We start from the raw sequence: 23486 nt of genomic DNA on the forward strand, positions 1-23486 counted from the left end.
GATGAATAGCAAGAACCTACAGCCAAAAATAATCTACCCAGCAAAGCTATCACTCAGAATCGAAGGCCAGATAAAGAGCTTCACTAATAAAAAAAAGCTAAAGGAGTTCATCACCACCAAACCAGAATTATATGAATTGCTGAAGGGGGTTCTTTCAGAAGAGAAAGTAAACAAAGATAAAAATTATGAACAACAAATACATAACTATCAACAAGTGAATCTAAAAACCAAGGAAATTAAAAAAATCTGATGAACAATATTAACTGTTGAATATAATAGAATCAGAGGTATGGAAGGGGAGTGAACTGACGATTCTTGGGGTAAAGGGGAGAGGGGGGCGTGGGAAGAGACTGAACATAAACTGTGCACCTATGGATGAGGACAATGGGGAGAGGGGAAAGGGCAGAGGTCGGGGTGGGAACCTGGTGGAGGAGAGCAATGGTGGGGGGGGGGGGGGAAGGAACATTTGTAATAATATGAACAATAAAAACTTATTAAAAAAAAAAAAAAAATATATATATATATATATATATATATATATATATATATATATATATAAAGAATAAATTTCCTTTTTAATACCCTTTCAGAAAGCTCTTAGGTAATGTTTTATTTTCCAACAAACCATGAAGAAGTGAAATTACTTTCCCAAGATCTCACAACAAATGCAGCTCAACTAATGCAGCTGAGGCTCTGGGTTCCTTTTGACTGAACTGCACTGAAATGAGGAAGGGACCAGCGAAAATGTCTAGGACTTTCAGTTTAAGACAGTTCCCTATCCATACAGGAGCTTCACCTCTCAGGAAAATTTTGATTTAACACACCCTTAATTATAACTACCCAACTGCAAGGAGGGGCATATGTCAGTGAGCAGTCATGTGCCCAGATATGACTAACCAAGTATTTTATCAATAGTCTAGAATCCAACTTTCCTTTATAAACTTCATGATAAACTCAGGATTTCTTAAAAGAACATATCTACTGTCTCACTCTCAACTATAGTGTTCCATTCTATTTATTTATTTATTTATCCTTACCCGAGGCTGTGTTTATTGATTTTAGAGAGAACGGGGAAAAGAAAGAGAAACATCAATGTGAGAGAGAAACATGGATCAGTTGCTTCCCATACTCGGGGATCCAACCCACAACCTAGGTATCAAACTGGAAATCGAACCCACAACCTTTTGGTGTACGGGACGATGCTCCAAACAGCTGAGCCACTGGGCCAAGGCCCATTTTATTTAAAACCACGCCTTTCCCATCTGGCAGATGGGGCTGGACGTCTTCTGAATCCTGTTGCCATCACTGGCTCTGAGTTCGGTTAATGTTACTCTGGTAGCATGCCTATGAATAAATTTGTGTGTGTTTTTAATTCATACCATTGCCTAAATTTGTCAACATGTATCTGAGTAGGTTTCAAATCATAAACAAGGGTAGAATCACTTTTTTAAAAGCCCGGTTGTACTTCACACAATAAGAAAGGAGAGGCCCTGAGTAAGGGAGGAGGGAACAAACTACCTCCTCAAAAAGCAGCTAATAGGAGGCTGGAAGGGAAGTGAGGGAAGTGGCAGAGCAAAGAGGGCCTAGGAGGAGGAAATGCCAAGCAAGGTGGAGAAGAAAGCAGGGTTTCTTAGACTTAGGGCACATGTGTCAAACACAAGGCCCGCGGGCCAAATCCGTCCCACCAGGCCTTGCAATGTGGCCCGCACCGCGCTGTCATCACTGCACTCCGCTGCGTTTCCATCACAATGACAGTTTATGACTGTTCAGTAAACCATTCGGCCCGCGATTTAGGCTGGATTTTAGATTATGGCCCCTTCTCTGATTGAGTTCGACACCCCTAACTTAGGGTTTCTCCATTATCCGGGCTTTTAAATTACTTTTTATGTTCTGCATTGATTTGATTGGGAATTAGCTTTAACAAGTCTTATACGCTTTTCCCCGGCATTTAGGCGGGGAAAAGCGTATAAGACTTGTTAAAGCTAATTCCCAATAATAATTTTTAAATCTCATTCTTTTAAAAAGCAACCAAACCATTAGGAAGACCAATACGCTTTCAACAAATTAAATGCTAGCTTACGTGGTGTCGAACATAACGTCCTTTGGAAATGCCCAAATCACAGTTTCATCCTATTAGTGAGGACACTTGAAAGTTTGAAAGACTCAACCAAGTCATTAAAATGATGTTTTACCTACAATCCAATCCCTTTTGAAATTAAATTTTTACCACAACCTGGGACTGTGGATGATCAGTACTAATCACCATCTCAAAGTGGACACATTCTTACCAGGACTGACTGCTTATGGGGACTGAGCAACAACTGCACTAGGGGTGCCTGGGCCCTGTTTACATAAACCACAGGCCTAGACCTCCCTCCTCTACCCTGCTTTTAAACGGCACAAGTGATGTTTCTACTGGCCTTTGCCAACTCTCTGGGGAAGTGCTCTGAGGGAATGACATAATTTTTAGAGCAAACGTAGTGCTCCAAAGAGAAATGAGTTATGCTGCTCCAAAGTAGAGATAAAACATAAAACTGATTGCCACCCTTATTTTCACGGAGCTTTGTGATATTTCAGATATAAAATATTTTAAGGAATTCTTATCAATTAAATGCCTGCCTTGTTTCTAAGTCTTTCTGTTTGTAAATGGCTGGTATTTGGGACATCTGGAACATGAAGGGGTCTTTCAGAACTACTGCCAGGAAGATGACCTATTTTCCACTCTCTCTAGGCAGGTTCACATCACCATGATGCTGGGTATGGCGCAATTCCAGAGAAAACAACCTTTTTGGGGTCTCTCAATGGCAGTTTATGAGTACACAACAACTGCTTTGTGCCCTGAGAACTCATTAGACGGACGGGTCTTCTTTTGATTCCATTCTATAGTGTGTGGACTTCTATGTGGCATTACATCGTCACCTCTTCTCATGATCAACTCCCACTTCCAAGCAAACATTTCTCAGAGGCTATTTAGCATGAGCTTGATTTTCCTTTTCCAATATAGCATCTGTTTATAAATGCATGCCACCAAAGGGAGGAACAACAGGTGCCGCACTTTTCTGAAACTCATACCTGACACCAGGTAGGTATTATCATGGGTTAAAGGTTTGTGTATTGATTCATTTTATGGAGTCCTCCTCTGAGGTATGTGTGGGCTGTTTGGAAACCAGAAAGATGTTACCCACTTTCCTAATACCCTAAAACATGGATCCCAATCCCCACCCCCTTTTTTTTCTTCCTTAACTTGCTGGTAAGGAATTCATAGTCAGTGAATGCCGGTAATAAAATGGATGAAAAAAATTTCAAGTTTAAAATTGGACAAAAACATTAGTACAGGGGGAAAAAAGAATCAATTTGTAGATAAACTTCATGCTCTGGTGTTGAAAGTTAGGGTCCACAAATCAAAAAGCAGTCATTTCTACAGAGCTAGGCTTTTCCACTGCTCTCTCAGTGAATCACGCTGTGGTTAGTTGAAAGTGCTGTTCACATAATAAATTAACCACCTCATTTCCTTCATCACCAAAATATACATAGCACCCCTACACAGATTTGTTTTAATAAAAGTAATAAAGCAAGCCCAGAGGTTATGGCTGTTATGACATAATCACACCTCTGAGATTTAAAAACACTCACTTGCACATCATGCCTCAAAAAGTCTTTGCAAGCCCCCTCCAACAAAATCTAACAGCACACATACCCTCTGGCCCCATCTATTCCAAATAAATAATGAAACAAAAGCCTTGTATATGTCAGGAGAAAATTCTCCTTCAATTATATTTTGAAAAGAAAATACATCTTTTTAAATAGTATTTTACAATAAACAGCATGGGTAGCCTGATCTGAATTATTAAAGGAAATATATCACCAGAGTTAACAATGCACTAAAAAGGCAGCCAACTAGCTTACTATCTCTCCCCAAACCAAAGATATTTCTCTTAAAGTTGTTGGGGGAAAAAAAAAAGAAGACATGTATCTATAATAATAAAAGCATAATATGCTAATTAGACCGGACGTCCCTCCGAACCACCTTCTGGAAGGTAGACAACGCCAGGGCTGCAAGGAAAGCTTGGGTTCCGGGTTTCAGAGGGAAGCTAGTGAGTGCCAGCAGCCAGGGGAAGGAAGTCCTACTCTTACATGAATTTCATGCATCAGGCCTCTAGTTAAAATGTAATATAATCTCACAAGTAATTAAATGTACCTGCACTATTCTTAAACACCATGATCAACACCCACCCCCTCAACACATATACATGAAGGGATGAGACGATCAACATTTCTAAACAACATGGATATCAGATATTCAGGATATAGTTTTTAAATTCTCTGAAGTGACCCTCCTAATGTTTACACATTTTATTTATCTCCCCTATTACTAAAATTGTCTAGTACAGTGGCTAGCAAACTGGGCTCACAAGCCACATGCGGCTCTTTGGCCCCTTGGGTGTGGCTCTTCCACAAAATAACGGCCTGGGCGAGTCTATTTTGAAGAAATGGCGTTAGAAGAAGTTTAAGTTTAAAATATTTGGCTCTCAAAAGAAATTTCAATCGTACTGTTGATATTTGGCTGTTGACTAATGAGTTTGCCGACCACTGGGCTAATACAATCTTATATTTGAGTTTTCAACAATTCTTTCAAATATGAACAACCTGAAAGATTTCTCATTATGGTTTTAGTTTGCATTTCCACAATTACAAGTGAGAATGATAATTTTTTTCATGTCTATACTTTTTTGTGTCTCATCTTCTGTTAACTGCCTGTTCATATCTCCTGCCTGTTTTTCTATTAAATTGTCTATTTTTCTCCTGTTTTGTCAAAGACCTTTATATAGTCCGTGTCCTTTATAGGTTATATCTGTTGAAAATACCTCCTCATTGCCTGTGGATTTTCTATTTATTGTTTTCTGATTCAGGTACATTTTAGATTTTAAGCCAGTAGAATTTATTAAACTTTTCATTTATGGTAGTACCTTTAATGTCATGTTTAATTTTTAAAATAATCCATAATAATAACATTTTAAACATTAAAAATGCATTAAAGTTTTAGAAATCCTAAGTATGATTTTTGTGCTGATGTATGAAAACTAGGTGACCTGTAGTAGAAACTGAAATTGATCTAGTTTCATTGTCCAAGGTCAACAACATAAAAGAGTAAGCAAACAAAAGATTAAAAAATTATATATGTGTTAGTAATGTAGGGCATTATTGGTAAAAGTTCTTTCAAATGACACTCACATTTCTTTTAAAGATAAGTAATGGTGTTATACTATAGTGTGTGTATATTTACATGGTTTATTACACTATCAGTGATTTCTAGAACCTGAGAAAACTAAATTTAATACTTAAATGTAGGAAGCATTATTCATCTGGAGTGAAAAAAATATTCAGAACAGAAATTTTAAAACTTTAAGTTTAATGAATAATTAGCAAATTCTCATACATTTAGTTCCTGCTTTCATTAATGGTCAATTACTTGTTTTCAGTTATGGCCACCAATGAATTACCTCAATTACAAGCTAAGTGTGAATTTAATTCATAATGCCCAGTAAGTAAAGCAGAGATTCATGCATAGCTCATATCCTGGGACAGTTAAGGGGCAATATTATAAAGACATTTGGGCCCAGGCTGGTGTAGCTAGATGGTTAGAGCACAGCCTGCCCACCAGAATGTCTCTGCTTCAATTATGGTCTTGGGGTGCAAGTCCATTCAGAGCATGGGAGGCAACCATTCAATGTGTCTTAGTCACATATCTCTGCTTCTGTCTCTCCACCTCCCACTTGCTCTAAAAATCAATAGCAAAAAAGTCCTTAATCCTCAGATAAGGATTAAAAGAAAGTAAAAAAACTTTTGGCAAGGAACTCATCTCTATGAACAATGCCTGATTTTTAGAACAATTCTGTGTTCCATCTTTGTGTTTATTTATTTCAAAATACTGCTTTAGTATAAAGGCAAAAATCTAGTCAAAAGTCATCTAAGTGGATATCCATGGGACAAACTCTTTTCTATATCCCATTTTATAACAACAAATAATTAAAGGATTAAAATGTTTGAAAGAATTTGGGCAAACAATGTAGGGCAGATGAGGAACCTACTAACCTTTTACAGCCTTAAACCAAAACTGCATTTCCTAATTTCAACATGTTAACTATTGTTACTGTCACCACCCAAGAGTTGTTTTGGTTTTTACCCAAAACTGATTCCACACAGGAGATAGAGAAATAAAACACAAATTCCCACCTTTAAGGTTTTACCATAAAAATGTTTCAGTTAGGAAGATGATTTTCCTTTTACAGTGACTCCTCATTATCTAAAATAATGAGGAATAAAGATGGCCTGAATAGAGAAAATCCACTAAGGGTTCCAAAACCGCATTTTGGAAAACCATTTCATTCTCTAACATCATCAAATGATTTAACAGAGAGGCACAAAAGGAAGAAAGAGAGCTGTTCTGTCTTCCTTACTTTCCTGTGTGTGCTCATTAACAAAGAGGTGTTAATGAGCGTAAAAGTATCTAAAAATGGTCCGAGGAAGGAATGAGCAGCAAGTAAATCCAAGCTGCTTAAGCTGTGCTTTCAGGGTATGAGGAGGCCAAGCTAAACCACCATTCCCCATGTCCCAGAGAACTCAACAGAGCCAACCCTGCATCATCCTGCTCTCACCCTGGAGTGTTTTCTTGGGAGTAACACCAAGCCACTTTCCAGCAAAGTCTATAGGGGTCAGTTAGGGATATGTTGTCATTTGACCGCACTGGCTGCCTCTCTCTCCAGAAATAATGACAGGCATGTGTTTTTAAAATCAGTTCTCTCCATTTCTAAGACAAGGACTTGAGTGCTGTCTTTAGCATTTGAGCTGTTATTAAACCAAAAGAATGCTAGTTTCTTCTGAAATAATATTATAGCTTCTATTATTTCATTTAACCATTTAACATTCTTTCTTTGAACGGTTTTCATTTTTTAAAATTAGCAATGTTTGCCCAGCTTCAAAATACATGTAAGTATGAAGTTTATATTAAAAGCATTTAGAGATCTCGAATGAAGAGAAATTCAGTCCCACTCTGATTGTACTGGATGTTTATTCTATGAAGACTTAAATATTAAGTGGCCCATTGGCTGGGATAGAGAAATAGATGTGTATTTTACCACAAAGTTTATTCACTGTAGAAAATTTGAAAAAGGAAAAAATAAAAATCCCTAAATGTAAATATAAATATTTATATTTGTAAATATCTTTAATTCTGTATCAATAACTTTATTGCAATTAAAAAATATTACATCTAGAGTAATTTCTCATGTCACTAAATCCTCCCTAAGTCTGACTTTTTAATGGTTGTATTTCAACTGATGGATAATCCATAACTCATTTAACTATTCTTCTATTGTAGCTCCTTCCAATATTTTGCTACAACAGCAAACTTGTAAATAAGTCCTATCAGTAGTTCTTATTACTGCCTTAAGAGGTTCTTAAAGGAAGAGCTACCAGGTCCAAGGGATCCATTTTTTAAAGTGCATTTTAATAGGTATTGAATATTTGCTAAAAATAACCATTTGCACTTTCATTAACAGTGTATGTGAATGCTCATTTCACTGTATCCTTCTCATTTGCACAGATGTTTATCATTTTATTACAAACTAGAGGCCCGGTGCATGACATTTGTGCACTGAGGGGAGAGAGAGTCCCTTAGCCCCACTTGCGCCCTCTCCCAGTCCGGGACCACTCAAGGGATGTCCGACTGCCAGCTTAGGCCCATGAGCGGGCCTAAACCAGAAATCCCCCAAGGGGTCCTTAGCAATGCTGCGGAGGCAGGAAAGGCTCCCACCGCTGCCACTGCCACTGCACTTGCCAGCCATGAATCCAGCTTCTCACTGACGACTAGAGAGCAGCTCCATTGAGTGTCTGCCCCCTGGTGGTCAGTGTACGTCATAGTGACCAGACATTCTACCATTCAGTCGATTTGTATATTAACCTTTTATTATACAGGAAGATTTACTCAATTGTTTAATTCAGGTTTCTTTAATAAAGATAAATATTCATATTTCATCTATGATAAATGATGTGGAGAGGCTGTTTAAATACAGGGGTGGGAAAAATAGCTTTATAGTTATTCATATGGAAAAAGACATGTAGGTTATGACTACTGCAATTTTCCATACAAACAACTATAAACCTACATATAAATTGTGTACGAATCAATAAGGAAACACCAAAACCTTACTAATATAAAATTATATTAAAATTATATTAAAATTATATTAAAATTATATTAAAATTATATTAAAATATAAAATATGTAATTATCACATGTATATATATATACTTGTAGCAAATAGTTTCCTTTAGTTACATATAGAACTTGTAGCAAATAGTTCATCATCCGATTTAAATTTATGTGTTAAATGACATAGCAAATCTACTCTTATCCAAGAGAAAAGAAAACATACATCACAGAAACATTCATAGTAGCATTATTCATAATAGCTAATAGGTGAAAATAACTAAAGAATGGATAAACAAAATGCAGTCTATATATACAGTGGAATACTACTTGCCCATAAAAATGAAGTTTTGATACACACTACAGCATACATAAGCCTTAAAAACATGAAGCTAAATGAAAAGAAGCCAGTCACAAAAGGCCACATATTGTATAATTTCATTTATAGGAAATACTCAGAATAGACAAATCTATGAAGACAGAAAGTAGATTAGTAGTTGCCTAAGGGAAGGGAAAGAGGGGTAATGGAAAATGACTGCTAATGGTTTCTTTTAGGGGTGATAAAAATGTTCAAAATTAGTGGTAATAGTTTCACAACCCTATGAATATACTAAAAATCACTGACTTGTACAGTTTAAGTGGGTGAATTTATGTATGTTTATACATGTAGAAATGTGATTATATCTCAATAAAACTTTTTTAAAATGCATGTGTTAATATAGGATGGTCTATTAAGACACCTACAAAAAAAAAAGCAAATGTCTCTTGCCCTAATTTTTAGGTTTTTAATGCTGCATATTTTTAAAGCTATGTTATTAGATAAAAGAACGATCAGGGTAATTGTATCTTCTTGGAAAACTATCTCATTCATCAGAAATATTCCTCTTAACCTATTTAATATACTTTGCCTTAAATTCTATTTCATCAGATATTAAATTACTATGACTTTAAAAAATATTCTCATGCAAGATATTTTTCTTCAAATTTCTAATATCAAGGTTGCTTTTTTCCTGCACATATGTAGCTTAGTGTTACATTTTATTTTTTAAAAATCTGAGATTCTATTACTAAGGCAATATAACCTATTTATCTTTACCTATTATTTAAACTTATTCCTGTTGTTATATATTTTATCTACCATACTTCGTTTTCTCTGCCTTTGGTTAGAATGATAAACTTTTTATTTCTTACTCTCATGATTTATATTTATGGTTATGATTCTAATATTTCAGATTATGTTTTACTAACAAATTGTATCCAAATCTTTTTCCTGGGGAAAAAAAAAACACACTAATATTTTATAACTTCTTTTTCTTTTACCCTCCCATGTTGAGCTGAGCTGATCTAGACTATTTAAAGATTAACATATTTAAACATCATGAGACTCCATGTACATTTTGCTGTGAGTATGTGTACTGTGAAGCTCTCCACTGTCTCCTTCCCTCCCTCATTTCTGTTTCCTCACAGCATGCCTTTCCCTTCTTTGGGACCCTGCCTCCCTTCTGTGGTCAGGAGCACTTCCATAAATAACACTTTCAAAAGAGGTCTGTAACAATCAGAGGAGGTGAATCATGGCAAGTCCAAAAATGCTTTTATTTTTCACTTTTATTTTTCTCTCACACTGAATTGCTGTTTTGCCTGAATATAGAATTATGGGTTCAACATAATTTTTCTCCAAAACTTCAAAACCACTGCATATCTATCTTTCATCCCCTGTTTTTACCCATAATAGGAATGATATCAGCCTGATTCTTCCCTTTGTCAATAAACTACGTCTGCTTTCTGGGAGCTTTTAGCCTGTCCATCTTTATTACTAGCATTCTGAAATTTCATAGGTTATTGACATTTGAGTGTAGAGCATTTTACTGATTTCAGAGAAGAAAGAAGAGAGAGGGCAAAATAGAAACATCAATGATGAGAATCATTGATAGGCTGCCTCCTGTTTGCCCCACTCCAGACTGAGCCACAACCTGTGCATATATGCCTTGACCAAGAATCGAACTGTGATCTCCTGGATCATAGGTAAATGCTCAATCACTGAGCCAAGCCAGTCAAGCTGAGTGTAGATCTTTTGTTAATCTTTTATTCAATACTCATTAGGCCTTTTCAAAAGAGAAATTTTCTCTTTATTTCTGTGATTATAATCCCTTTAAGTCTCATTTTTTATTTAATCTTCTATTAGATGAATGTAAAAAGCTTTAGAAAGTCCTCTAAATCATAAGACTTTTTTGTTCATGCTTTCCACCTTTTTCAGTGTAAGACTACATTCTAAAGAATCTTTGCTCAGCCTTCCCATTCATTAATTGACTTTTAGCTGTGTCCGCTCTATTTATCCTGTTTATTGTTTTTTTTTAAATCCTGACACTCATATTTTTAAATTCTAAGATTTAAAAAATAAAATTAAAAAATGTAAAAATAAAAATAAATAAATAAATTCTAAGATTGGTTCATTTCATTCTATCCCATGTTTGCTTTATAAATGCAATAACCCCTCTTGTCTCACTGTAGATATTAATTTTACTTACTTCAAAGTCTGCTGCCTGTTTATTGTTTCATTGGGAGCTATTTTTCCTTATTAAGTTTGGTGCCTCATTTTTTCTATTATAATTTTTCCCAAAATGTTTAGTGATTCTTGATAACTACCGTATTTTTCGGACCATAAGACGCACTTTTTCCCCCCAGAAGTGGGGGGAAAAAGTCCCTGCGTCTTATGGTCCAAATATAGCCTACACATATACTTTAAAAAAAAAGTTTTTTTACTTGCCCAGCTCTGTGTGGTCTCTGTGTGCTTGCCCGGCTCTAAAATGGTTCTAAATGCTGCTGTTTACTTTACAGGGTTGATTACATGTGTTTATGACTGTGATGTTGGGTTTTAATGCACATAAAATATTTTAGGACACTATTTGTTTCAGAATCTTTTTTTCTTCATTTCCCTTCTCTAAAAACTGGTGCGTCTTATGGTCCGGAGCGTCTTATGGTCCAAAAAATACGGTATATCATTTCAGAGTTCCTATTTGGCTGTCTGTACAAGCTGTTTCTGTTTACCATCATCTGCTTCAAGTGATAACGTGAGAAATGTGAGATATGATGCCATGTGTCAGCATAGGTCAGAAGTTTGTCTTGCCAGGATGAGGCTTCCTGACAATCAAAGGCTACTTGAGGATCCCCGGCCTCTCTGGCCCCTGTGTTATACTCAGTGCATTAGCTTAGATTTACAATAAACTGAGCAAGGGGTTATAATGGGCCTACCCACTCTACATGTACCTCCTTACCTACCACTCCAGACCCCCTCCCCAGAATGTGATTCTGGTTTGAGAACACTAATGATCTATATTTTCTGAAGAGTGGTCCACCAGGTTTTATTTTTTCCATGGATGTGATTCCTTGTGCTTAATAACTTTCAGGAATTCCTAAAATTTCCATCCTTTAGTGGGACCCTTTCTTGTTTTCCTAGGCTAGCATCAATTTATTCATGTAAAGTTTGTGTTTATATAGGTACAGATATATATGCACACCTTTTCTTACGGGATTTGGAGCTGTGGATATGGCAATGGTGACAGTGGTGCAGTTAAAGAATATCATGAGCTTAGCCTACCATCTTGATCCCTTGACAGGTGTCATTATTTGCTAGCACTCCAATGTTAATATGGCTATTTCTCTAAATCTTTCACTTGCATATCCAACTCCATTGACATCACTGCGTGAATTTCCTACAGACATCTCAAATTTAACATGTCCGAATCAGAACTACTGACCTTATACTTACCAAACCTGCTCTACTCAGGCATCATCCATATACCAGGGCCATTGGAGCAAATTCTTAGCAACTCCTTTCCCTCACTTATTACCAAGAAATGCCTACAAAGTAGATTTAACTTCTTCCCAATTCTACTACCGTTAGCTTTGTCCAAGCCACCATCACTCTCACCTGGGCCATGTAAATAGCCTCTAAACTGGTCCTATTGCTTCTCCTCTTCCCCTCTAAATCATTCTCCTCAGAGCAGCCAGAGTCAGTGTTTAAAAAACCAAATCAGATCATGACATTCCCTGCTTAACACTTCCATTACTTCTCCGTACTGTTGAAATGAGGTCCAAACTTTTTCAGATTAAATGCTGTCTCTGAATACAAAGCTGGAGACGAGGCCTCTGCCATTTACTTAAAGACTTTCTTGATGCCAATAGTGTATTAGCCTGCCCGGCTTCTGTAAGTGTGATTTTCTTTTCTTTGTCCCACCATCTTGGTGATTTATTTTGAACAACTATAATTCCTCTCAACTACAATGTCTATATCATAAAAGTGCTACAGCTCTTTAGATACTAGGTATTTGTATCTGTAGCTACAAATCAGACCCTTTGGAACTATGTTTCCCAAATGAACAAATCCAGGTAAAGGTCTGGATGCTTCTGCATCTAACTTGCTATCAATGTATGACAGGTCACTGCAGGCTTTGCCAGTGTGGTCCTGAGTAGAAATCCTAACTATGATGCAGCTTCTGCTTCTGTTAAGTGAGGGATAGGATCAGATGATTTCTAAGGTTTCTTCCATTTCTAGTGGTCACAGATTCCATGACCTAATCAAATATTTCCTTAAGAAAGTTCAGAACTGACAGAACGGTATGGCTCAGTGGTTGACTGCTGACCTATGAACCAGGATGTCACAGTCTGATTCCTGGTCAGGGCACATGTCTATAATGTGGGCTTGATCCCCAATAAGATGTGTGCAGGAGGCAGCCAATCAATGATTCTCTCTCATCTTCGATGTTTCTCACTCTCCCTCCTTCTCCCTGAAATTAATAAAAACATTTTTTTAAGTGCAGTGCCTATCATTCCAATTCCATGAAAATCATACAAAAGGTAATATTCTACTTCCTATGTAAGAGGGACTTTCACCAAAGGAAAAATAATTCAACTCAAGGTTTCCAAAGACAACACTCTACCAAAATTTAGTGCTGTCTTCAAGTTCATAAACTCAAGAACTAAAAATACAACAACAAGAAGCACTATTTCTACTACACAGTAACAGTTGAAAGCTTTAATCTCATACTGGGCAATGACCAAAAATTAACTATCAGGTATAATAATCAAATGGAAAAGAAAAACAGAGGGGGGGAAAGTCACAGTAGGTACCACAGGCTTCTTCCTGAAGGGTCAATAAAGATAAAAGGGAGAGATCAACCAAAGGTCTTATGTGCATACATATAACCAGTGCTCGAGGACAATAGGGGGGTGGGGGCATAAGTTGGAGGGGGGGAGTGGTTTGGGATGGGGGATTGAGGACAAATATGTGATACCTTAATCAATAAAGAAATTTTAAAAAAAGATAAATAGTTCATACTGGTTTAGACAAACAGCCAACATATCCCCCATGTTCCATAACTCCTCCAATTCTATAATAAATGTTAAAGCAGAGGCTCTCCAGATTAAGCTAATGGTCAGATCTAAGATTTGAACAGCCTTTAAATCTGACTGCACTGAATTCTAAGTCTGAATCAGAACCATAAACACCAGAAAAAATTTCTTCCTTACCTACTAACTTAAAACTCGTATCTATCTTCCCACAAACTTCTAACCTTTGAAAACTGGAAATCCATTCCCACTGACAGCTACTACGCCAAGTTTGAGTACTGCTCTTTGTATTGATGGATTTCATAAATTAAATGATCCATGTTGCATTACCTGATACATTCCAACTCCAATGTGTTTTGGCTCGATTTTCACCAGCTCAGCTAATGGATCTTGTACACGCCTTGCTATGGAAACTGGAAAAAAAAAAAAAAAAAAAAACCCACCAAGAATCAGAACACAAGTATGTTAATGTAAAAAGAGTATCCAGAACACAAGTATGTTAATGTAAAAAGAGTATCACTTTAGTTCCCCGTGATGCAAGTACTTAATTCCATCCCCTCTCAAACAGACCAACAATTTCACACAAAAGAATGAATACAAAATTTCAGGATTTATTATGCTACCAGGACCCAGAGGCATTTCTGAGCACAAAAAAAGGGTTATACGTTAAAAAACAAAAACAAAAACAAACATACGCACACACACACACACATACACACAAAGACACAAATACAAAACGTAGTTGCTACATTTACACAATTACCTGTTAATTCTTTAAAGATAAATACAAAAGAATAGAGTACCTCACATTTCAAAGAACAAGTAGATATGTTTTACTTTTAAATAATCCTGTGTTATTATAAACATGGTATACATTTGTATGGCAAATATGCTTATTAGGATTAGAGTCTGATGAGTAAATGATGAGATCATATCTTGCAACCAGAGACCAAGTTAGTTGGCTAGTGTGAATACTTTTATTGCCTTGAACATGACTACTAGATTATCCTGTCACACACACTCCTAATCACATCTCTTTCTCAACCATCACAACTCATGTTCAAGAAACTTGGAGTTAACTTCAAACATTCCTTTGCTTGTGTCATTTTATGGGCATCAATTATTGCCTTCTTTTAAACCAAATGTTAACAAATTTTTATATCAAATTTAGCTTTTAAGATAGATTTTGCTAGAGAAAAGAAATTTAATGTGAATCTTAAGGATACTTCTAAAGGCATATCTTTTTCCCCCCCCCCAAGTAGCATTGTTACATTGAGCCTTACGTATAAAAAGCTTTTATGTTATAAGCATGTGAAAACTAGTCTGTGTCACATACTCATATAGAAGGTTAAGTGAACTATATTCTTAAGTGAAAACATTAAGACCATCAAAGGAAATCCCTGGCTAGTTTTCCTGTTAAACTGTTCCAACTCTGGCAACACAAGTCACCTCTTACAAGTGATTACCAGATTCTCCCGTCACTGATTTGTACATCTCATCAGAGATAAAATTTACTGTGAACATCAAGTTCACTGCATTTGTGTACAAGTATTTGTTGAGGAACTGTTTTCAATTTTTTTGAGTATATACCTAGTAATGGGATTGCTGAGTTATATGGTATTCTATATGTTTAACTTGGTCTAATTGCTTTTTGAACAGACTTTTAATCAATCCTCTATTTGACACCCACTCTGCCCTCCCAAAATACTTCTAAAGATGCTTGTTACATTTCCTGAACCTATAGAGTTTCCATGATCTATTACGGATTAGTTCTGTTTTCCACAATGCTGTCTTAGTATTCCATTTTCTCAAGTTGGCTAGATCACTTATTACTCAGCCATCTGCTTCCCAGCTTCAAAACTAATGTTGCTGTTATCTCCTCTCCCATTCTTTGTCCTAGTGAGTTTATGTCTTCATTCTATCAAGTTACTGTCACTTTAATGAGATTTTAGAATCATCTATCTACAATTCTATCCATCTGATTTAAATGCCTCTCAAGTACATTATTTTTATAATGGGGGAATATAAGCACATATAAAGATAACCTCTGTTTTCAATAAGCTGATAAACTGGTCAAGAAAATATAGTAATAACAAGGAGGTCGTTTGCTTACATATGTTTAACACTTGTATGAAGGTTGAAGTTCTGTTATATTCTGATATAGCAAAGTTATGGAGAGTTGAAAGGTAAAACCCATAGCCACAGGTAGGTCAAGTCTCAAATGAAGTATGAAGTCATCCCTGGCATTAATCACTACAAAACAGACAAGAACTGAAGTGTGTGGGCCCTAGAGAACCCAGAGTAAAGACTCGCAGCTTCTGTCAGTATTTGCCTGGAGGACCAGACTCAAGACTAAAAATGTATGTGTTCTGAGTTGATATGGATCAAACAGTCATTACCACATGGACAGAAGCTGAGACAGAGAAGAAAGGCATATCTACAGTGAATTAAAACTGAAGGCACAGCTAGGTTTTGAAATCAGAGTAATTAGGATCAGATACCATTGTTGTTGTTTTTTTAATTCCTATTTTCAGAGTCGTGCTGCACTGTAGTAATTCTGTCTCACCTATAATAGTATGGTAGTTATGCACCTATGTGGCCAGTGGTGAAAAGGAAACAGCACTCTTAGCAGTGGGAGGTCTGAGGGACTCCCAACTCCTAGACAATATTTTTTTCCTATACTCTATAGTTATATTACATTTCAGTGCCAACTTGGGGAGTTCTGAATCTTATTTTTTTATAAAGAAAAGTATCCTTCTATTATAGAAGTATACAAATATGTGCACATTTATTTACAGGCTATGTGGCCTCTTGAAGCCCTTTCAGCCTTGGTTTCCTCATCTATAAAGTGAAAATAATAAATTTCTCAGAGGACAACTGTGAGAATTAAATAATACTGGTAATGCATTTAATACAATGTCTCACATATATTAAGTTTTTTAAAAAGATTAACATTAGCAGCTCCCATTATGATTATAGTGGGTCCTTGGGCTACATCAAAGATCTGTTCCTACAGCACGACATGTGATTTTTGCCGCAAGTCAGAACCCACCTACATAAACACCTACTACGTCACTCACATGGAGCACATACACAGCTAAGAAAGTGAAACAGTAAAAAAAAATTTAAAAGAAGATAACAATTCCTGACCTTTACTTGTGGTAAATAAAAACAAAACATAAAGCACCTATGTACACATGTCAAAATGATAGAACTTTTTTTTTTAATAAATAATTGAGAGACGGCGACATAACCATGAAATTACATAAGTACGTATGTCAAGTCCGACGTAACTGACATAACCTGAGGACAGCTGTACTGTTATCTAATCCCCTTTATTATTACTATTACTGCTATTGTTGTTGTTATTGTTGTTGTTGTTGTTATTATTATTACTATTATTATTATTACAAGGAAAGTACCAAAATAGTATGTGGCAAGAAAGCAGAAACCATGCTGAGCCAGTGTGATAAGGAAAAGCTTCCTAAAAGAGGCAAGATTTTAAGCTGGAATCTGAGTTTGAAAAGATGATTGTTTTAGATGGGCACTGTGCCCTGGAATGAACAATTGAAGGGAAACTACCAGCTCTTCTAGATGTAAGAAAGAAGTTTATAGCTTTAAATTAATGCAAAAAATATCAAGTGCATGTCTCCAGGTGTAGATTTCAAAAATAGCCAATGAAATTTGAGGAACATATTTAAGGAGAAAAATTCAATAGCCCTGAGCAGTGTGACTCCGTTGGTTGAGCGTTGTCCCATGCACGGAAAAGTTGCTAGTTAGATGTCTGGTCAGAGTGTGTGCGGGAGGCAACCTAACCATGTCTCTCTCTCACATCGATGTTTTTCTTTCTCCCTCTCCCATACTCTCTCTAAAATCAATAAAAAATTAATTTCTAATAAAGTATCTTAATTTCTTCACACATAAGGTTTTAACTATTCCAGATCACAGAAATCAAAGCAAGACAAATGAAACTGGTTACCTGACAAATATTCAGCAATAAATTGAAAGCTTGTGCATGTTCATACATTTGATTGTAAATATTTTTTGTTTATATATTACTTTTGCCAACAAAAAGCCATAATAAGTAATATTTTTTCTAATTACAAAGCTAAGAATATCTTATTACTTTTATGAACACTAACATTTAATTTTACTAGAGATGTTTTGAGCTGATTTTTCAATATACTCTAGATACTATGGAGTTCTTTAGAAAAAAGTATTTTTCCTCATTTTCCATAATTATAATTATTATTTGAACCACTTTCTAACATGCATGCCTATTCTTATGCAAATATATTCTAAATTTTCTGGGATATTTAAATATTTTGCTCTCTACAAATACAAGTCCAAAATGTCAAAATCACATGCTTTTGTGATGGTGCCCAGCTTCTCACCTGCGCTTCTCAAATTAGGGTCCAGTCCTGGCATCTCTTTGTTAGCTTCAGGGCTGACACTGTAGATTGATGCTCCTGCTTCACTGACAATACTAAGAAAGAAAGGGGGAATATCATTTCCCAAATTTTTTGTCCGGTCAAAGAAAATAAATGATACTAGGTAAGAAAATAGTTGTAGGGCAAAGTGCTCTTTTTATATGTCAATAATACCTACAACGCTTAATTTTTCATTAACATAAAGTGGTTAAGCAATGTTTGTTTTCTTCATATAGTAAATACACAGATTTTAATCCATAATGAAGTCATTCAGTCGATTTATATCAGTAGTAATGAGATAGGTTATAGATGAGCACACTAGATACTCCCCCATGATGCAATTAAGTATATTTCAGAATATATTTAGCTTCTCTTCTGTTTACTATAATCCACTGTTGAATGACATTTACAACTACCATCTGAATCAGTCATTCTAGAGCATGTTGGGAAGCACAGGAATATGTGTGGATATCTGCATATGTGAAAAAGCACAAAAACAACTGCCATAAACAGTGCCATTGTCATTATCTGGTTATCATTAACCACTACAATGTAAATAGCAAAATGATCAGATAGGTATTACCCCACTTCTTTTCAGTAAATCATCTTTTTGGATAACTTGAAACATTTCACTTCATGCCAATGTTAAACTATTTCATTCCATCATTTAATCAAAGCATCACACGTATTATCTTCTTTCTTTTTTGGCTCCAAAGAATACTTTTCAAACCACAATGGCAACACTGTCTTACACATGACATTTGATTGGTTGACTCTTGTATGGTTTATCAAACATTTAAAAAATAATTCTTCTTTACAACATTTTATGCAAAGAAACCTCATCTACCTAAAGTATTCGCAATACCTATAGCTCTCTACCTTGAGACAGGCCATCTAGGTGTGAAGACTCAAAAGTAGAAACATTTTAGTGCTTAAGATTCTTAGGAACCTCCTCTTTCTCTGCTCATCAATGTTTACTTCAATTCTGATTTAGTGAATAACTTTTAATGTGTTGCCCCCCTGTAACAATCCAACACTGATAAGCAAAATGTGAAAAGGTTAGTTTGCTATCCCCTGCCTTTAAAAAAAAAAAATATATATATATATATATATATATATATATATATATATATATATAATTTCAAAGAGGAAGGAAGAGGGAGAGAGATAGAAACATCAATGATGAGAAAGAATCATCAATTGGCTGCCTCTGCATACCCCCACCAGGGACCAAGCCTACAACTTGGGCACTTACCTCCGACCAGAATTAAATCTGGGACCCTTCAGTCCACAGGCCAACACTCTATCCATTGAGCCAAACTAGTCAGGGCTAAAGAACTTTTGACTGAACTTTGACAACTACAAGCCACTGAGATGCAAGATTATTACGGGGAAGGAGATTTATTAATTAATTAAATTTTTACAACCAAGATCAACTATCCTAAATTTAATAATTGGAAAAATGAACATCAGCAATTGAAAAGCAAGGCGGCTCAACCTGTTCCTCATTAACACCAACATCATCATATGCTAAGAGGTAACTGAGCATGCAACATACACAGAGCACAAAACCAAGCACTTTACAGACATTATCTCATTTAATCCTTTGAGGGGATTTTTTTCCCCACAGATAAGAAATGTGTCAAACATCATATGCTGGTAAGCAACAGAGCTGGATTTGAAGCCTAAACTGCTTGATTCCCCAAGACTGAGCTCATAACCAGCACAAGTAACTTTTTCTTTTTTAATTTAAATTCTTTATTGTTTAATGTATTACATAAGTCTCCCCCCCCCCCCCCCCCATTTACCTCTCCCTGGCCACTGCCCTCACTCCACTCCTGTATCCATTGGTAATGCTCATATGCATGCATACAAGTCCGTTGGTTGATCTCTTACCCCCTCACCCCATGCCTTCCCTCAAAAGTTGGACAGCCTTTTCGGTGCTTCTATGACTCTGGTCAGTTAATATTTTCCATTATATTCCACAAATGAGAGAGATCATATGGTATTTATCTTTCTCTGACTGGCTTATTTCCTTTAGCATAAATTAACTTCACAACTTCACATTAAAATGAAAACCTACATTTTTGTGCTAAACAACAAGTGTCACATTGTCTTAAGAACTACGTTCTTAACAGATCCAGAAGAACACATTTCTCTATTTTGTCGCCTTCACTATTGATCAAAAGATAGTTTTGTTTTTTATATATCTAAGGAAGAATCTAAAGCATAAAGACATTTGAGTATGTTCCACAATTTCTGAGAATGACTTTAAAATTAAAAGTGATTTTTCTCCAACATAAGATTTAGATTGTGCTTATCTTCTACTATATAATGATGGAGGAAATGTAATGACAAATAAAGCTTGAAGTAAAGAAAATTCTTAGTGTGACATAATATGATGCTAAAAATCAACATACTAGCAGTGGTTTTTCAGTTTCAATGTATTACAGCAGCATTTCCTAACCTGAGGCCATTGTATTTCTGGACAGAGAGGTCAAATTAATCAGAACTGTATGCAAAACATTTGTTCTTATGCATTTGTTTTCTAGAAAAAGGGGTTATAGTTTTCATTAATTACTTAGAGAAATCTATACTCCCAAAAAGTTTAAGAATCACAATAGGATAAGAATTTTCCACTAGCCATGGAAAATTTGGTGTCAAACACAAATTAACAGTCGGTCTAACAAAGTTTTTCTTAAAAAAAAAAAAAAAGGGGGGGGGGGAGAGAGAGAGAGAATTCATCAAGTGCAAGTTGAACCTACTATTAAGAGGAAAAAAATGTTTTTAATTTTACTGCAAATTTATTTTCTATCCTTTCCAGAAGCCTCCAAAATTACCACTAGTAAAACAAAGGGAACTTAAATAAAAAATAAAAATTCCAATTAACTGTGGCCTTCAGTAGTTGGGTACCTGAGAATTTGCTGGGTGATTCACTGTCTCTTGGAAGTTATAATTCTCAGTAGACTAAGGGAAACTGTTGTGAAGAAAAACACTCAGATAATAAATATTCCTTCAAATACCATACTGCCAGCTCTCTTAAACAGAGGAATACAAAACAGATGTGACACACTGCACCCAAAGATTTTAGATTAACATTAATATTAAATCAATACAAAATGCAGTAAATTTCATATGCTTTAGTTATTAGATAGCGTGGATCCAATAAACAGTTTAGAACTAAGCACAGATCAGAATGCTTCAATAATCTAAATGAACAGAAAAACCTCAACACTGATTACTTCAATATAAAACATGTAACGATCTAAGAAGTATATGTGGCAAGAATTAAATGAAACAAATCAAGCTGGGAGTGGCGATGATTTCTTCCAGGAGAAGCTGCTAAGAACAAAAGTTATAGGGTCTCTTCCCTTCCTTTTTTTGTTCCTATTTAGAGTTCAAAGACAGACACTCTAGAAAGTATACTAGATTTTAGAAGCCACTTTCTGTTTATTGGGAAACTTTTTGAAAATTATTCCAATTACCTCTAATTTCTGAGGAAAGTAAAAATAAACTGGAAAACAATCAGCTATCTAATTATTTAATAAGGCTTATATTTCACAAAACAAATTTCTCTCAGTTGTAAACAAATTAGGTTCATAATCTTAGCAATTTGATCATTTTGCATATTTTGCCATAAAGCAGACAAGACTGAGCAGAATTTATTTGATGGAGGGGATCTGCCTGATACAGTTGCAACTGAACTAACTTAAGTATTGAGATTAGTATTACAGTACACCGAAGCCCCTTCAAATTATTGGTTCAGACAAACATCTAGATACATATGATATCACAAACTTTAAATATATGAAGGTGTATTTCAGAAGCTATCATTGGACTTCATTTTACCAGACCTATATATTAATGCGCTAACTCTCTTGAATTGGAACTTTCTTTCTAGATTTTTATATACCGTATTTTTCGGACCATAAGACGCACTTTTTTCCCCCCAGAAGTGGGGGGGAAAAGTCCCTGCATCTTATGGTCCAAATATAGCCTACACATATACTTTAAAAAAAAAGTTTTTTTTACTTGCCCGGCTCTGTGTGGTCTCTGTGTGCTTGCCCGGCTCTAAAATGGTTCTAAATGCTGCTGTTTACTTTACAGGGTTGATTACATGTGTTTATGACTGTGATGTTTGGTTTTAATGCACATAAAATATTTTAGGACACTATTTGTTTCAGAATCTTTTTTTCTTCATTTCCCTTCTCTAAAAACTGGTGCGTCTTATGGTCCGGTGCGTCTTATGGTCCGAAAAATACGGGTGTGTGTGTGTGTGTGTGTGTGTGTGTGTGTGTGTGTGTATATATATATATATATATATATATATATATATATATATATATATGAAACACACACTCATATAAAAAAGCAGGTAAAATAACCAAAATATAGATGCATTTACTTTTAAATTAAAAAAATTTTTTACAAAAACTGTAAGTGAATAATACTAATTTTTGTTATCTTAAGTAAAATTCAATGCTACATAAATCTGTCCATGTATCAATATATTTATTTTTTAAAGAAGCATACATTTAAACTACAAAATTAGTATCTCCACAGCTCTAAGTCTCTTCTACCAAGACAGATTTTTTGTTGATGTATCTTTTAAAACCAGGTTTGCAAGTAGTTTTCTTACAGTAACTATTCATCCTGACAGTAAGAGAATGGCAATTCCTTTTAGCGAATTGGGATGGGGAATTCTTTTCATGAGACAGGAAAACTAGCTGTTCGATCTTTTTAAGTTATTGGGCTAATAGTTTTCACATTTCATTTACAAGGTTTCATGAAGCCTCTGTATGAGACTCCTCCAGGCCCTTTCCCCACTCCCGAAATAGAAAAAGAGCTTTTGTTGTTGTTTTTTATTATTTTAGAATAAATTACATGCTTCCGTATGTTAACAGAAGAATTTAATTTAAAAGTAATCCACTTAAATAAAACACAGCTATTTGGTAAGATATAAAAAAAATGATGTGTTTTTAATTCACAAAGTATACTAAAATTCCTTAAGCTTTATCAATGCCTAGTAGCTCTTTTCTTCCTTCTTTCCACTATATATATATATATATATATATATATATATATATATATACACACACACACACACACACACACACACACACACACACTCTAAATAACCACTAAATGCAAAATGCATAGATCATTTCACTAAGGTTTTAAAAATTATTTACCTCAAAAAAAATTCTTCCGAGTTTTCACACTGAGAAACATTCATATGAAAAGAAAGTTAAATGACCTACATTTCTCAATAAGTAATAGAAAGTGCTAAAAAAGTTAACAAATACAGATCTAAATTCTTTGCTCTGCATAGGAGATAATCTATTCTGAAGTATGAAAGAATAGCTGTTTGTATCTTAGGAACAAGAGACAAGGCCCAAAACCAAACCACATAAAGAAAAGGGTCTAAGATTTAATGTTTAGTAAGACTTAGTGTTTTTCTTCGCTAAGAAAATAGCAAAGCAATTTTAAAGTCCTTTATT

At 35.3% G+C, this 23486-nt stretch overlaps 1 protein-coding gene across 3 annotated transcripts in view; it reads right to left on the minus strand.

Moving 5' to 3' along the window:
- The window catches only part of SRBD1 (S1 RNA binding domain 1), a 154113-nt gene that overhangs the window by 61113 nt on the left and 69514 nt on the right, over positions 1 to 23486 (minus strand). For all 3 annotated transcript variants that reach the window (XM_036435207.2, XM_036435205.2, XM_036435206.2), the window contains exons 15-16: positions 17950 to 18041; positions 13886 to 13968 (exon numbers count right to left, since the gene is read on the minus strand). In XM_036435207.2, coding sequence (XP_036291100.1) covers positions 13886 to 13968; positions 17950 to 18041 — 175 coding nt within the window. The remainder of the gene's footprint in view (positions 1 to 13885; positions 13969 to 17949; positions 18042 to 23486) is intronic.

This window comes from Pipistrellus kuhlii, unplaced genomic scaffold, assembly GCF_014108245.1.
Source record: "Pipistrellus kuhlii isolate mPipKuh1 unplaced genomic scaffold, mPipKuh1.p scaffold_m20_p_13, whole genome shotgun sequence".
NCBI classification, from domain to species: domain Eukaryota; kingdom Metazoa; phylum Chordata; class Mammalia; order Chiroptera; family Vespertilionidae; genus Pipistrellus; species Pipistrellus kuhlii.